The following is a 15,779-nucleotide window of genomic DNA, read 5'->3' on the forward strand; positions in this document are numbered from 1 at the left end:
AAAATTTGTTTTTCTTCTTTCTTCTTCCCCTTTTTTTTTGCGGGGGTGGGGAGAATAAGGTCTTTCAATGTAGTCCTGTCTGTCTTGAAGCTCACTGTAGACCAGGCTGGCTTTGAACTCACAGAGATCTTCCAGCCTCTGCGTCCTGAGTGCACCACTACACCAGGGCTAAAATTTGTTTTCCCCTCAATATTCTACTTTAGTTATTTTGCCTGATCCTTAATTTTAAATTGTTGACACATTCCAAACTTTATTTTTTCTTAAGATTTGTTTTTGATCCATTTTGAAATATATTAGCAATTACCTTTGACTTATAATTGTTTATTACATACTGGTTGAATATCAGGGTGTTTGTGTTGTTGAAGTTTTACTTTTTAGCTCTGACCTTTCTAGTTCATGTAAGATTATTCTTTTCTCATTTTGCAGATACAGTGTGATAGCCTGTCCTCCCCCAAAGACCTTTGGGATGTAAGGGTGAAATGGAAGTGAAAACTTTTCAGATCTGAGTTCAGTGTTTTTTTTTTTTTTTTTTTTTTTTTTCTCTCTCAAGACTGGGTTTCTTTGTGTAGCCTTGGCTGTCCTAAAACTAGCTCTGTAGACCAGGCTGGCCTCGAACTCACAGAGATCCCCTTGCCTCTGCCTCCATAGTGCTGGAATTAAAGGCATGTGCCACCACTACCTGGCATATAAACTTCTTTTTTAAACTATATATTATATAGTTTTACATGTAAGAATTTATTTTTTGCCTATTGAATTTTTATTTGAATTTGTGTTGGGTGTCTTCTAAATTCATTTGAGCCTTATTAGAAATGAATTTAATACAATTCTGTTTTGCAGAGGATCAAAACCAAGTAAAGCAGGTAACATTTCTGCAAAGCAGAGTGCATGTGTGAAAGAAAAGCACAGAGCTGATCGTGGCATTTCTGCGACTTCTGATACTCAGCCTAAAGGTTTGTGATTGCTGGAAAACTGAAATTAGAATTTTGCTTATTATTTACAGCAGTTTTGTTATAAATATCTTATAGTAATATTGAAATGATAGGCAAAAGTAAAGAGAAGTAGTTATCTAATACAAATAAAATTGCTGAACATCTATTTATGTACCTAAGTATATATTTCTTTCTCTACTTGCCAGTCCCAAAAGTTAAATTTGAATATTACTTTTTGTCTTTTTTATGTTTGTATGGAGTAAAAGTATCTATGAAGTTATATTAGTTTGGCTATTCAAATTGTTTTCATGAATATTAATATTACTGTTATCTGGAATGTTATTATGCTCTTCCCATTGTCTAGTCTCTTGCTACAAAATGCATTGGTCAGAACTGCTTTTAACTCTCAAAGGATGCCCACCTAATTCAATTTAGCAAACATGAAGATAAACACATCTCAGACTTCTAAAATTCTTCACAGGTCTCCTGATGTATATAATTAATAATATTCTGACTCCTTTTCTTTTTATTTTTCTTTTGAGATTTAATTTTTTTAACCAAATTCTATGAAAACTTAGATTACTACCTTAGTCTAAGGAAGGAAGAGAAGGGTGTTGGCTTTTCTTGTTTATTATTTCTGTCCTACTTCTCTAAACCCAGAGTTCTCAGTTCTTTACTAGGCTGCCAGCCAGTAAGCTCCAGCAAGCTTCCTGCCTCCACCCCCATGGAACTGGGGTTGCAGGTGTATGCAAAACCATGGCTGACCTTTCGATGGGTTCTGGGATTAAGTTCATGTCTTTGTAGTTAGATATCAAGTAATCTTAATCATTTAATTATCTCTCCAATGCCTACAATATGTTTTAGTAGACCTAGTAGAAATGAAGGAAACCAGACTTTGTAGAAACAGGCTTCCACACAGCCACTGAGATTGTTAGTTACAGTGGAAACATTTCTTATGCACTATGTGAAGCTTGGTAGTATAGTGTTATTTATGTGCTCTTAGCTTTAAGTCTCATTGTTAAGGCTTGAAGACTGACTAGAGTGAACTGACTTTATCAGATGTATTTCGTAACTGAAACTGGCTGAGTCTTATTTTGAATATTTGAGATTTTATGAGTAATGTGGTGTGGCTTGGGATACTGACTAGCTCCACCTAGTCTAATTTTTGTTTTTTTTGTAGCTCTTTCCCTCGTTTATCTTTTGTTTACTCTTTGTTTTAAATTTCTTCCATTCACTCATAACCACACAGACACGGCTGTTAATTTATCATGAGCTTTTTCTTAGGACTGCCTTGGCTCTAGCTCAGACACTCCAGTAGGTTGTGCTCCCAGTTTTACTTTAGTCCAGGAATTTTTAAATTACTTCTGGATCAGTGGAATTAACACCATATTATGAAAATGACCGCTGGGCGGTGGTGGCACATGCCTTTAATACCAGCACTCAGGAGGCAGAGGCAGGTGGATCTTTGTGAGATCAGGGACAGCCAAGGCTGTTACAAGACCATATTGCCAAAAGTAATATAAAGATCCAATCCTCACCAAAATTCCAGTGACCTTCACAACATGAAGAAATGAAGAAAATTAACCCTAAGTATTCATATGGAAACAGAAAAGACAGGTAAACCAAAACCAAGCTGGTAGAACTTGCAGGAGGCATCACAGTATCTGACTTCAGAATAGTGCAGATCCATAATGACAAAAATTGCATGGACTCCCACAAACAGACCTCCAGACCACTGGACTAGAACCAGAGACCCAGAAATAAACCCATGCAGCTTTAAAGAAAAATGAAATCATGGAATTTGCCAGGATATTCTTGGATCTGTAGATTATTAGATTAAAAGAGGGTATAAGGTCTTTTTGGTTTTAATTGAATATTGTGTGTAGTTATATGGCAGTGAGTGTGAATATCGGTCAGAAACTAGAAAGTAGGGTGCCTACAGGGATACTGGGGAGAGGAATTGGGAACAAGGATTGAGGAACAGAAACAGAAGTATAATGAGTTCCATAACGAAACTCATTACTTTATATGCTAATTAGAACAAATACAAAATAATAATAAGAAAATTAATAGGTGGTGGTGGTGCTTATTTTTAATCCCAGCACTCTGAAGGCAGAGGCAGGCGGATCTCTGTGAGTTGGAGGACAGCCTGGTCTACAGAGTAAGTTCCAGGATAGCTAAGGCTACACAGAGAAACCTTGTCTTGAAAAACCAAAACAATAATAACAAAAATGTATTTATATCAAATAGAAAAGCCATGGTTACTTGTTTCATTTTCATTACTTCTTGAAAGGATATTTCCTCCCCATAAAATTTGCAGCATGCCCTTACACCTGTTGTCTAAAGAACACAGCTGGTTTATATAGGCTCACCCTTTCATATTTCCATCCAATGTCTCTGCAGAGTTTTGTTTTAATGAGCTTTAGTTAGTATAGTAATTTCAGTACGATTGGCAACTCATGTAAAAGGAACTTTTGTATACTTTTTGGGCATAGCTGTGCTTTTTACGTTTTTTAAAGATTTCAATTCTGAAAGTAAAGAGTGCAATCATCTTGAAGAGGGGACCAGAAACAAGAGCACTTCATGCTCTTACTCAGAAGTGGAACGCGCTCCAGTTTCCAGGAAGAGAAAGAAAAAGGCTAGAAGTCATTTACACGATTCTCACAATTCTACATCTTCTTTGGATAAGTCAACAGAATATAAGGTGAGTAGATATTTAAATGCCATAGGAAATGATTTTGTACTGTAATAAAAATGAGTTAATGTTAGCTAAATAATGAATTTTCTTTGAACTTTTTACTTTATTGGATTTTTTCTACTCTGTGTAAACTTTATTTATTTTTAAAATTTTAAATTGCATTACTTTTAGTTCACTTCATTATTTCTGTGTTCACACGCACGTGCGTGCACACATGCACACATGTGCATATGGCTCTTAGAGCACAGTTTGTGGGAGTTGGTTTCCTCTTCTCACCATGTGTGCAGCAATGACCAAACTCAGGTTGTCAGGCATGATGGCAAGAGTTTTCATAATTTTTGATGTTCCTTCTTATTCAGTGTTTTTGCTTTTGTTACTGAAAGCAATTTTTGTTACTAAATTTTAAAGTAAATATGCTAAAAGTCCTCTCATTCTAAAGTTTATTTAGCTCTGACTTTGCCATATATGGAAATGAAAGTTTCTTTATTTGATTCTTTAAAAATTATTTGGGCATCAAATTTAATGGGTTAAACGCTGTATCACTGTTCTCGTGACACTGCTAAGCATAATTAGTACAGCTGTGTAGCTATCTCTTCATATTCCTATAAAAAGATGCACTTTCATTTTTGTGTTATTCCTTGTGAACTTAAGTCTTAAAAGTATACCTTAGGGAAACCAAAATGGAAAAACGTAATTTCTCTACTTTTTAAAAAAATGTTCAGACAGAAGAAGAAAATGATTCCACAGCCTCCAGTAAGCTTGAACAGTCAAGTGAAAGCTGTCACTGGGACCCAGCACCACCTGTAGCACTTACACCTGAACCTTCAGAGAGCGAGGCCACTGATGTGTGCTCACTTGCCGTTCAAGAAGCAGGTGCCAGTGCTGCCTCGGGAAGGGCCTGCTCACCCAGCAGAAGTCCAGAGAGCTCTGTTTCTCACAATGAGGTGGAGAGTTCTTCCCCTGCTGAGAAGGGCGAAGAGTTGACTATAAAAGAGAAGTCTTTTGTAGGTGGAAACAGTGAAGAGAACCAGTTGTTGATCTCAGCTGAACCAAGTAAGTAAAAGATTGTAAAGACACTCGTTTTCAAAGCTTTACTCAGAGCTTTTGCTTTTCTCAAAATTTGCTAAGGCTGTTTGGGCCTCTGGGAAGTACATTAACTTTAGGGAAAACATCCTCAGTGGTTCCCTTATGAATCTTGTAATACTAATTTAGGTAAACAGATGGAGTCTGGAAACAGTAATGTTTTTGTTTGTTTCTTTTGATTCTTTAGTTTTTTATGTGTATGTGTGTTTTGCTTGTATTTATGTATGTGCACCATATGCATACCTGGTGCCCTCAGAGACCAAATGAGGGTGTCAAGATTCCTGGAACTGGAGTTGCAGGTGGTTGTGATAAAAATTTCTGATACAAGAATTCAAAAGACTCTAAAGAGTACACAGTGAGTTGCTTCTGTATCTTCTAGCCATCCATTTCCCTTCCCTCAGGAAAGTGACGTGAAAGGACTTGGCACGATTTAGAATGATATCACAGTACTCTATTAGAACTAGACATTGTTCATAACCTTGTCTATTGCTGTAATAGAACGCCTGATATAATTGCATGGTTAAAGATTGGACAGGGAATACAGCTCAGTGGCATACGGCTTGGTTGGCTTTTACAGGACTCTGGATCCAATCTCTAGCACAAAAGAAAGAGAAAGGAAAAGAAAAAAAAAAGAATAAAATCCTGATATTGGTTCAGAGTTGAGAGAGGGAGGTGAGGAAAAGTTTTGTTTTGACTTAAAGCTACCTAGACTTCTGCCTAGACTGAGTGAACCCAGTGCTTTCGGCCGCTGAGGGTGCATGCTCTAGATGGCAGGCAATGTCAAGGAGCATACAGTAGAGCAAAAGCACATATTTCATTCTCCAGGGAGCAAAGGGAATGGCTTGGACAGCAACTCCTCTTGTGGCAAGCCCCAGTGACCTTGTCAGTGACCTGGTGATCTTCCACTGCTAGGCCCCACCTCTGAAAGGCTCCATCTCATCTCAGAAGTAACATGCATGGGCCTAGGCTTTTAAGTCGCAAATCTTTGAGGACCACTCAATACCCAGAGTGTACCATGTTTACTTATGGCTTTAGTCATCTTTTAAATACATTTATTCTTTCAAAGGTAAGATTGTAGTAAGCTATTAAATAGTAATGCTGATGTAGAATCTGTATTTAACTTTTACTAATCAGGTGGTGAATGATAGATTAGATTTAAGCTGAATATATAGATATTTAGGCTTAATGTGATTATTAAAGATAATTAGTTAGAAAGTTCTTTTTCTATAAGTCATTATTGTGACACATTTAAAACACATTTTCCTTTTTAGTTGTTGTTTCCAGTGATGAAGAAGGACCCATTGAACATAAGAATTCAGTAATTCTGAAGTTACAGCCTAATCAAGAATTTGAGATTGCAAGTGAAAATCAGGGTACTTCTGAAGTACTTTTGTCAGAACTACCACTAGGTGCATGTGAATCTGTACAGGTAATCTATTTCAGCTTTCTCACAGAGTTGCAATGAAGTATTGCTTTAAAAACATTTTACATTGTTTCATTGTCAAAGTTAAAACAATTCTTTTACATATTTACTTATCTGTGTGTATGTGTGTGGGGATATGTAGGCCATGATACAGTTGTGGAGGTCAGAGGATAACCTTCAAGAGTCGTTCTCTTAATCCATTATGTAGGTTCCAGGGATTAAACTCAGTTGTTAGACTTAGTGGAAGGTACCCTTATCTGCTGAGTCATGATTCTAGCCCCCAGTGAAATATTCTTATTGGTTGGGTAGCAGTCAGGTGAGAGAGGCATTAAAGTAAGTTTGAGACACAGTTCAAAATAGGTATAATGTCTTTCAACACCTCCAAAATACCCGTAAAATTAATCTCAAAAGAAACTGAAGAAGACACTAGAAAATGGAAAGATTTTCCATGCTCTTGGGTAGGTAGAATAAACAGTAAAAATGGCAATCTTACCAAAACCAATCTACAGATTCAATGCATTGCCTATCAAAATCCCAGGAAAATGCTTTACAGACATCGAAAGAACAATATTCAACCTCGTATGGAAAAACCAAAAACCCAGGATAGCCAAAACAATCCTGTGCAATAAAGGAATTTCTGGAGGTATCACCATCCCTGACTTCAAACTCTATTATAGAGGCACTGTAATGAAAACAGCTTGGTATTGGCATAAAAACAGATAGGAGGACCAATGGAACAGAATTGAAGACCCGGATATCAACCCGCACACCTATGAACACCTGATTTTTGACAAAGAAGCTAAGAATATAAAATGGAAAAAAAAAGCGTATTTAACAAATGGTGCTTGCATAACTGGATATCAATATTTAGAAGAATGAAAATAGACCTATGTCTATCACTAGGCACAAAACTCAAGTCCAAATGGATCAAAGACCTCAACATAAAACCAACCAAACTGAATTTCAGAGAAGAGAAAGTGCGAAGTATACTTGAATGCATTGGTACAGGAGACCACTTCCTAAATATAACACCAGCAGCATAGACACTGAGAGAAGCAGTTAATAAATGGGACCTCCTGAAACTGAGAGGCTTCTGTAAAGCAAAGGACATGGTCAACAAGACAAACAACAGCCTAAATAATGGGGAAAGATCTTCACCAACCCCACATCAAACAGAGGACTGATCTCCAAAATATACAAAGAACTCAAGAGACTTGACATCAAAAGAACAATCCAATAAAAAATTGGGGTTTGGGGTACAGACCTAAACAGAGACCTCGCAACAGAGGAATCTCCAGTGGCTGAAACACACTTAAGGAAATGTTCAACATCTTTAGTCATCAGAGAAATGTAAATCAAAACAACTCTGAGATTCCATCTTAGACCTGTCAGAATGACCAAGATCAAAAACACTGATGATAGCTTATGCTGGAGAGGATGTGGAGTAAGGGAAACACTCCTCCATTGCTGCTGGGAGTGCAAACTTGTACTGCTGCTTTGGAAATTAGTATGGCAGTTTCTCAGAAAATTAGGAAACAATCTATCTCAAGACCCAGCAATACCCATACTGCTTTTGGGTATATACCCAAAGGAAGCTCATTCGTACAACAAGGACATGTGCTCAACTAATGCACGAAACAATCCCACACCAGTTAGGATTTAAAGGGGTATTTATTTCAGGGGTAAAACTTACAAAATACTAACCTTCAAGAAAGGAGCCTAGTCGCTGGAGCAGGAGCTGGAACCAAGTGCCAGAACCAAGAGGGCAAGCTGAGGCTTGCCGCTCTTTTTTAAAGAGAAATAGACCACACCCCAGTGGGCTGGTATTTCAGCAGCTATTGACTGAAGGAGTGGAAGGTGCTCCCGCAGCACTTCCCCCTTTTGTTTAAGTAAGAGAGTTCTAAACCTACTACAAAATTATATACAATAAGAACAAATATCCTATCCTAACTAGCCTAAGTCTCGCATAATAAATAACTTGGCCAAGTCATGAGAGAAAAGTAGCTACAATTATCTAGTAAGTAAGTATTAAGTAAGTATTAAGAAGATCCGAGAAGGGAACTAATGTTACCTGAGTAATTAGGAAGTGCAATCAAACAACTTCCAAAACATGCAACAAACCACAGAGACAACTGGCTACCTGGGCAATCACCAAAGTCACATTTGCAGCGTTGAAACAACTAACTTTGACTAAGGCCTAGAATAACTGACAGATTATTTTTAACAGGCAAGAGATTTTTCAAGACCGTCTTACCCTGTCTTGGCAAGATTTGACTGTTCTGCTTATTCATTTCCGGATTTTAACAGGCAAGAAATTTTTCAAAACCGTTTTACCCTGCCTTGGTAAGATTTGGAACTGCTTATCCATTTCTGGATACTGTGTAGTTTGTCAGTAGTTGAGGTATGGGCAGTTCCTTGCCCAGAGGACGGTTTTGTCAAGAAGAAGACAAGCTCCAAGTGGAGTGTCTTTGGTGCTCAACAACCAAACTATTCTCTCGGGAATAGATCGGTGTTGCCAGGAGTGATTATGTCTTACTACCACAGAACTCTAATATTAAATTAAATGCCATTTTCTACAGCTCTTCGAAGAGGTTGAAGACTATACAGAATATAATCTCTATGTATCTAAAGAACCTGATTAGTCTAAATATAAATATGACAGACATAGATGACTATTGATCTACCATTCTTAACATGTATCTAACTTAAAGACTAAGAGAATAAACAACTGTGCAGTAAATGAGGACAGTGACCTCCAAATGTAAACAATGAATATCAATACATAAACAATATATAAGTATCTTAATCAGAGGTAGAAATGTACACTGCAATATGGTTTACATATATCAATACACTATATATATATATCAATACATAAAAATGTTTTAAACAGATAGACGCATGCATGCATATAATATTCAATATAATTTAACTTTGTATCCATATACAAAAATCTATGCCAATGTAATTATCTATAAACAATAACTTACAAATACCATTATTATCTATCCATTTTTCCCTCTTTTTTTTTTCAAAAAGCTCTCTGAACTTATAAAATTCCTCTCCCAACCCTCAACTGTATACTAATTATAATCAACCCCTAAATATTGTCCCTAAACTCGAGGACAAACTTTGCTGGGAGAGAGGACATCATCCTCTAGAATTACTTCCAGCTGTCATGGGGGTAAGGTTCTTTCTGGAGGATCCTGTGAAAGTAAAATGATGGTTAAATTTCAAGATCAATGTCTTTTAAAATTGCAAACAGTCTCTGAGTTTTTTGTGGAGGTCTGGCCAGAATGTTGTATAAGATGTGCACCATTTCAGCTAACCAAGTTGGAATCATCTGTGCAGCTGATACCCTAAACAGTATCATAATGTCATATCAACCAAGTGAAGTTGTTGTTATGGGGGCCCCATCTTCTTCCTGGAAACTTCAAATGTCAGTGCAGGAAAAACTCATTGCTCATTGTGGAAAACTTAAACGTTAATTATATAGACATATACAGACATACATATATTCAATGAAAGGTATGATAGACATATTCAATGAAAAAGTATGATAGATATGAAGAAAAGCAAAGATGTTTTCTAAACTCATATTTCTTTCTGTCTCATATCGTGGCTCTTGACATAAGACAGAAACTCCAGAAACTCTGGGTTTTTCTCCTAACAACAGGCTTGGAATTAGAGAGGGACCGAGCCAAGAGTCCAACTCCAAAACAAGCTCTATAAATTTAGAAATATGATTTAGTATATTCCAGAGCTCCGTACTCAAAGAACCTATTCAGTTTTCTTGATAGTCCCTATTGGGTAGTTATTTTTTCCATCTGTCAGTATTCAAACATCCAGGGTCCCTTGAATTTTTCAAAGATGAGCATTTTCCTGTGAAGATAAGAACAGAACCCTGCCCCCATTCTATGTTTTTTCTTACCACCTGTAGATTATCATCATTGTGGGCGCTGTCATTTCTCCTTTCCAAGAAGTTTCTTCTCTTCAAATCTAACCTTTATTAATTTTGATGGTATCCACAATTTTTCTTCTCCTGTGGAAACAAGAGCAAAACCCCTTCCCCAAAGTAGCACATCTCCTGGCTTCCATTGAGAGGTCAGCACATCCTTGATATAAACCAGTTGATTTAGTTCAGCAGACTTTTCCATTATCCAGTGTCTTTCTGTTGCTGTTCCTTTCTCTTAGCGTTAAGAAAATTCAAGGTTAATAAGGCATTATGTAATCTATTTCTGGGGGCATTTTCCACCCCTTTCTGTTTATTTAACATATTCTTTATAGTTTGATATGATCTTTCTATGACTGCTTGACCTGTAGGATTGTATGGTATACCTGTAACATGCTTAATATTATAATAAGCAAAAAACTGTTTCATTTTCCTAGAGATATAAGCTGGACCATTATCTGTTTTTATTTGTGCAGGTATACCCATAATGGCCATAACAGCGATAACTTCTAATAAATGTGTGATTACTGAGTCAGCTTTTTCTGAGCTTAAAGCAGTTGCCCACTGAAAGCCTGAATAAGTGTCAATGGTGTGACGTACATATTTTAATTTTCCAAATTCTGCAAAGTGGAACACATTCATCTGCCAGATTTCATTCTTTTGAGTACCCTTCGGGTTAGTCCCTGCAAATAGTGGTGTTTGGTTATATAAAGAGCAAGTAGGGCATCTTTTTACAATCTCCTTAGCTTGTTGCCATGTAATGGAAAACTCTTTCTTTAAACCTTTGTTATTGATGTGATGTTTTTTTCTGAAATTCTGAGGCCTACAACACGCTTCCAATCAATAATTGATCAATTTCTGCATTACCTTGCGTTAGAGGACCTGACAGACTCATATGGGACCTGATGTGTGTTATGTACATCGGACTAAAAGCCTATTCCTAATTATGTCTTGTATCTGGATACTGGATAAACAATGAAGCCAACTCTTTATAATTTGGTATAAATTCAGCGGTTTCAATATGCAAGATAACTATTTCTGCATATTGTGAATCTGTAACTATATTAAGAGGTTCTTTAAAATCCCTTAGCACCATAAGAATGGCATATAATTTTGCCTTCTGAACAGAATTATAAGGACTTTGTTCCACCTTACTCAATTCATCTGATTTGTAACCAGCCTTCCCTGATTTATTAGCATCAGTATAAAATGTTTGTGTTCCAGTTATTGGAGCATCACGTACAATTTGAGGAAGAATCCAAGAAGTTCTCTTTATAAGGTTAAGTCTACCGCTTTTTGGATAGTTGCTATTAATTTCTCCCGAAAAATTAGCTCAAGCCCTTTGCCATGGTACATTGTCTTCCCATAACGTTTTTATTTCATCAGTAGTGAAAGGCACTATAATTTCTCCTGGGTCCTGCTAGTTGACGAAGTCTCAGTTTACCTTTTATAATTAATTCAGAGACATTTTCTACATAAGTTTTCAATTTTTTACTTGGTTTGTGTGGTAAAAAATTCATTCTAAAATAGTATCTTCCCTCTGCATTAATATTCCCATAGGAGAAATTCTGGAAGGAAATATGACTAGAATACAACTAAGATTTAGATCCACCATATCTACATGTGCCTCCTGTAATTTTTCCTCAACCATCATCAGTCCTTTTCTGCTTCAGCTGTTAACTCTCTGGGGCTATTCAAATCTTTGTCACCATCTAAGGTTTTGTCTAAATGAATTATTAGATCAGGTGTTATCCCAACAGCCAGTTGTAGACTGGAAATGTCTCCTAACAATCTCTGAAAATCATTAAGAGTCTGTAACCAGTCTCTCCTAATTTGTGCCTTTTGTGTCCTAATTTTCTGTAAATCTATTCTGTAACCTAGCTTAACAGAATTTCCTCTTTGAATCTTTTCAGGAGCAATTTGTAATCCCCATTTAGTCAGAATTATCGTTTCTTCCTCAAATTCTTTCTAAAGTATCTATGTTTGAATTGGATAGCAAAATGTCATCCTTGTAATGGTATATTATAGATTTAGGGAATTGCTTACGTATTATTTCCAATGGCTGACTTACAAAGTATTGACACCGGCTGGGGCTATTGAGCATTCCCTGTAGGAGGACAGTCCACTGGTATCTTCTAGTAGGCTGGGAGTTATTGTAAGTAGGCACTGTGAAGGCAAATTTTTCTCTATCCTTTTCTTGTAATGGTATGGTGAAGAAGCAATCCTTCAAGTCAATAATTAGAAGAGACCATCCTTTGGGTAACAGAGAAGGCAGAGGAAGTCCAGACTGTAGAGGGCCCATAGGTTGAATTACCTTGTTGACAGCCCTTAGATCTGTCACCATTCTCCATTTGCCAGATTTCTTTTTTACAACAAACACAGGAGAATTCCAAGAGCTAGTGGACTCCTCAATATATCGAGCATCTAATTGCTCCTGTACCAATTGTTCTAAAGCCTGCAATTTATCTTCAGGTAAAGGCCTTTGTTTAACCCATATTGGCTTCTCAGTTAGCCATTTTAAAGGTAGGGCTGTTGGTACCTCTACAGGTTTGTTAGTTGCTTTATGTTCTGGTACAGCCTAAATGGCTGGTGACCTTTGTACATAGTACTTTATTACATCCTCCCCAGAATTATGAGTTCCTGAGACTACAGGGATGTTAATCTGGGTATTCCATCGATGTAGCAGGCCACGGCCCCATAAATTTATTGCAATGTCAGCTACATATGGCCTTAACTTTCCTCTTTGACCTTCTGGCCCAATACAGTCAACCCATCTCATGCTTTGTTTAACTCGAGATATGGTTCCAGTTCCTCTTGAAGAGGCCAATTTGGATGGCAAGATTCTGGAGTGATGATACTCACATCTGCTCCTGTATCTATAAAGTCAACAATCACAATTCCATTTATACGTACTCTCAGCTTTGGTCTCTGATCATGTATAGAAGTTTGCCAAAATATACACTTCTTATTTCCTAATTGAATTTCTGACTTATCCTCCAAATTTTCATCATTTAGAACCTTATGATCTTGTACAGAAACTCGGTTACTGGGAATGACTGGGACACTTTTGGCTTGGGGGCCTGTGAGAGGCCCATCAGTGAGTTTCCCGTTGGTATCGGGTTGCCTTGTCTTTCTGTTGTTGATCTGCATTCATTCGTCCAATGTCGTCCTTTACCACATCTCCTACATATACCTGAAGGCCAAGGTTTCCTGTTTCTGCCATTCCCAGATGTAGTGTTATTCCTAGAAATACTTGCCAAATTTTCCACAATTAAAACATTTGGCAGGTTGATGTCCCCTCATCGCTTTGGAAATCGCTTCTCCTACCAAGGATTCATCATTGTAATTAAAGGTCTGAAAATTCATGGTATGCTGGATCTATTCATCCATAGGTGCTGATCTAGACCTTAAAGGCCCAATTATCTTTTTGCAGTTTAAGTTTGCTTCAAAAGCCAACGATTCAAGAATTAGTTGTCTAGCTTCTGGGTCTGTTACTCCTGTGTTCAGAGCCTTAATTAATCTTTGCAAAAAGTCAGTATAGGGTCCTCCCTGTCCCTGCCTAACCCTAGTATATGACTCTACGTTTCTTCCTGGCTCTGGTAATCTATCCCAGGCATTTAAAGCTGCCTTGTGGCGTAGGGACAATACTTCATCATCATAAAGAGCTTGGACCTGTGGATCAGCGTAAGCTCCTACACCAAAAATTTGATCCTGTGAAACCTCCACACCATTTGCTCTTCCTTGCTGTTCCATATGTTCGGATTCTTCCCTGAAATAAACTCCAAACATCAAGGAAGGTCCATCTTCGAGGACTGATGAAGCTAACTATGAGAAATCATGGGGACAGTCCTGACATTAGAAGCCCAAGTCCTTATCATTTCCTTAACAAATGTAGAGTGCAAGCCATAATTAACAATGGCTTGCTTAATTTCCTTTAGGTCATTCATTTCTACTGGCGTCCATCTAGCTTCTTTGGCTCCCTTTGAGCCTTTAGAAGTTGATGCTTTGTCAGAAAAAATTTTGTCAGAAAAAATTACAGGGTATGTCGCTAAAACCCTGGGTTAGCCAGTTCTAACAGCTGGAAGTGGCATTGTATCCTGTCCTTGTGCCTTCTTACTCTGTTCACCAGCTCCAATAATTTCTTCAATCATTTCAAATCTTTGTATCATTGTCTCTCTTAAATCCTGAATCTCCTGACCTGCATGTGTTTCTAGTGATTTCACTAAGGTATCAATTTTTTGGTCCCCATTCTGCACCTGTGATTCCAAGGTCTTAATGTTTCCTTTTAAAGATAATATCTTTTCCTTGAACTGCCCCAGGATATCATGTAAGTTGCCATCCTGGAGGTATATTCTGTCTGTTACCTTATCAAAACTCTGTGATAACTTCTGAAAGTCAAATTCAACAGCTTGGACCCTTTCAGGTAAGTTCCTAGTACCATTAGATAAGGAGTCAATTTTGCCTATCATGGTATTAATCCTATCAATTAATGCCACATACTTCCACAATGATTTAATATTAAGAAGGAAACTAAAACCTAATAACAAGTAAATTGAGGCACCTCCATAGGCATATAGGCCATTTGTGATTTCTACCAAAGTGGCAGCAAAAGCCGTGGCTAGAGTCCCATTAAAAAAGAAACCTGACATTTTATCTGTCAGCCACCAAATGGCGATGTTTCCAAGTTGTGACTGGAACCGCTGCAGGCATCATGACAAATCCTTTTTTAAAATGTGCTCTGTTATTTGTTTAAAAACTGGGGAAAAATGAGTCAGTTGAGAGGTCAGATGTACACAGAGAGAAAATCCAGAGGCCAGGCACAGGGCACAAAAAGTCAGAGAGCTTCTAGTGGCCAATAAACAAGGCAGCCCGGCCCACAGCGGCCAGACGCTCCTGCCCTTCCTCTCTGTTCGACACACAGCCACTGCGCTGCTGCTAAAGAGGCTGAGTGCTGTGGGCCTCGTGTCCCTGTGCTGGGATTAAGGGTCACACTGCTTGCAGCGCTCCCAATCAGTTATGACGGGGATTTCAAACAGTGATGCTGAGACTTCAAAGGGAAATTTTTTTCCTAAGGGGTTTTTAGCTTCAGCAACTGATTGCGCTTGTGCTATGAGCTCTGTAACTCACGTTGCAAAGGGGAATTAAAAAACCTGCTTAGAATAGATCAAATTAGGCCGGCAGAGACTGTCTGGACCTGTGTATCCTAGGAGGTGTGGAGGTTACGGCTGAGGGAAGGCTCTTGCCAAGCCAAGCTGAGCTGGCGGCAGGCAGCCCAGCCAGACACAGGCAGCCGAGCCAGGGGATGGGGGTGTGTGGGGTGGTTCTAAAACAAAATGCTGGGCGCCAGATAATGTGCAAAACAATCCCATACCAGTTAGGAGTTAAAGAGGTATTTATTTTAGGGGTAAAACTTACATAACACCAACCATCAGGAAAAGAGCCTAGTCACTGGAGCAGGAGCCGGAACCAAGCGCTGGAACCAAGAGAGCCAAGACTTGCCGCTCTCTTTTAAAGAGAAATAGACCACGCCCCAGTGGCTGGTATTTCAGTGGCTATTGGCTGAAGGAGCAGAAGGTGCTCCCGCAGCACTCAGCTATGTTCATAGCAGCATTATTCGTAATAACCAGAATGCGGAAACAACCTAGATGCTCCTCGATCAAAGAATGGATAAAAAAAAATGTGGTATATTTGCAC

General features: G+C 38.1%; 1 protein-coding gene across 7 annotated transcripts in view; it reads left to right on the forward strand.

Moving 5' to 3' along the window:
- Window positions 1-15,779, forward strand: part of Senp7 (SUMO specific peptidase 7) — a 115,532-nt gene that overhangs the window by 71,162 nt on the left and 28,591 nt on the right. For all 7 annotated transcript variants that reach the window (XM_087900824.1, XM_087900825.1, XM_087900830.1 and 4 more), the window contains 4 exons: window positions 838-950; window positions 3,449-3,633; window positions 4,350-4,680; window positions 5,982-6,139. In XM_087900824.1, the coding sequence (XP_087756950.1) occupies window positions 838-950; window positions 3,449-3,633; window positions 4,350-4,680; window positions 5,982-6,139 (787 nt within the window). The remainder of the gene's footprint in view (window positions 1-837; window positions 951-3,448; window positions 3,634-4,349; window positions 4,681-5,981; window positions 6,140-15,779) is intronic.

Source organism: Myodes glareolus, chromosome 2, assembly GCF_982192425.1.
Source record: "Myodes glareolus chromosome 2, mMyoGla1.1, whole genome shotgun sequence".
NCBI lineage: Eukaryota > Metazoa > Chordata > Mammalia > Rodentia > Cricetidae > Myodes > Myodes glareolus.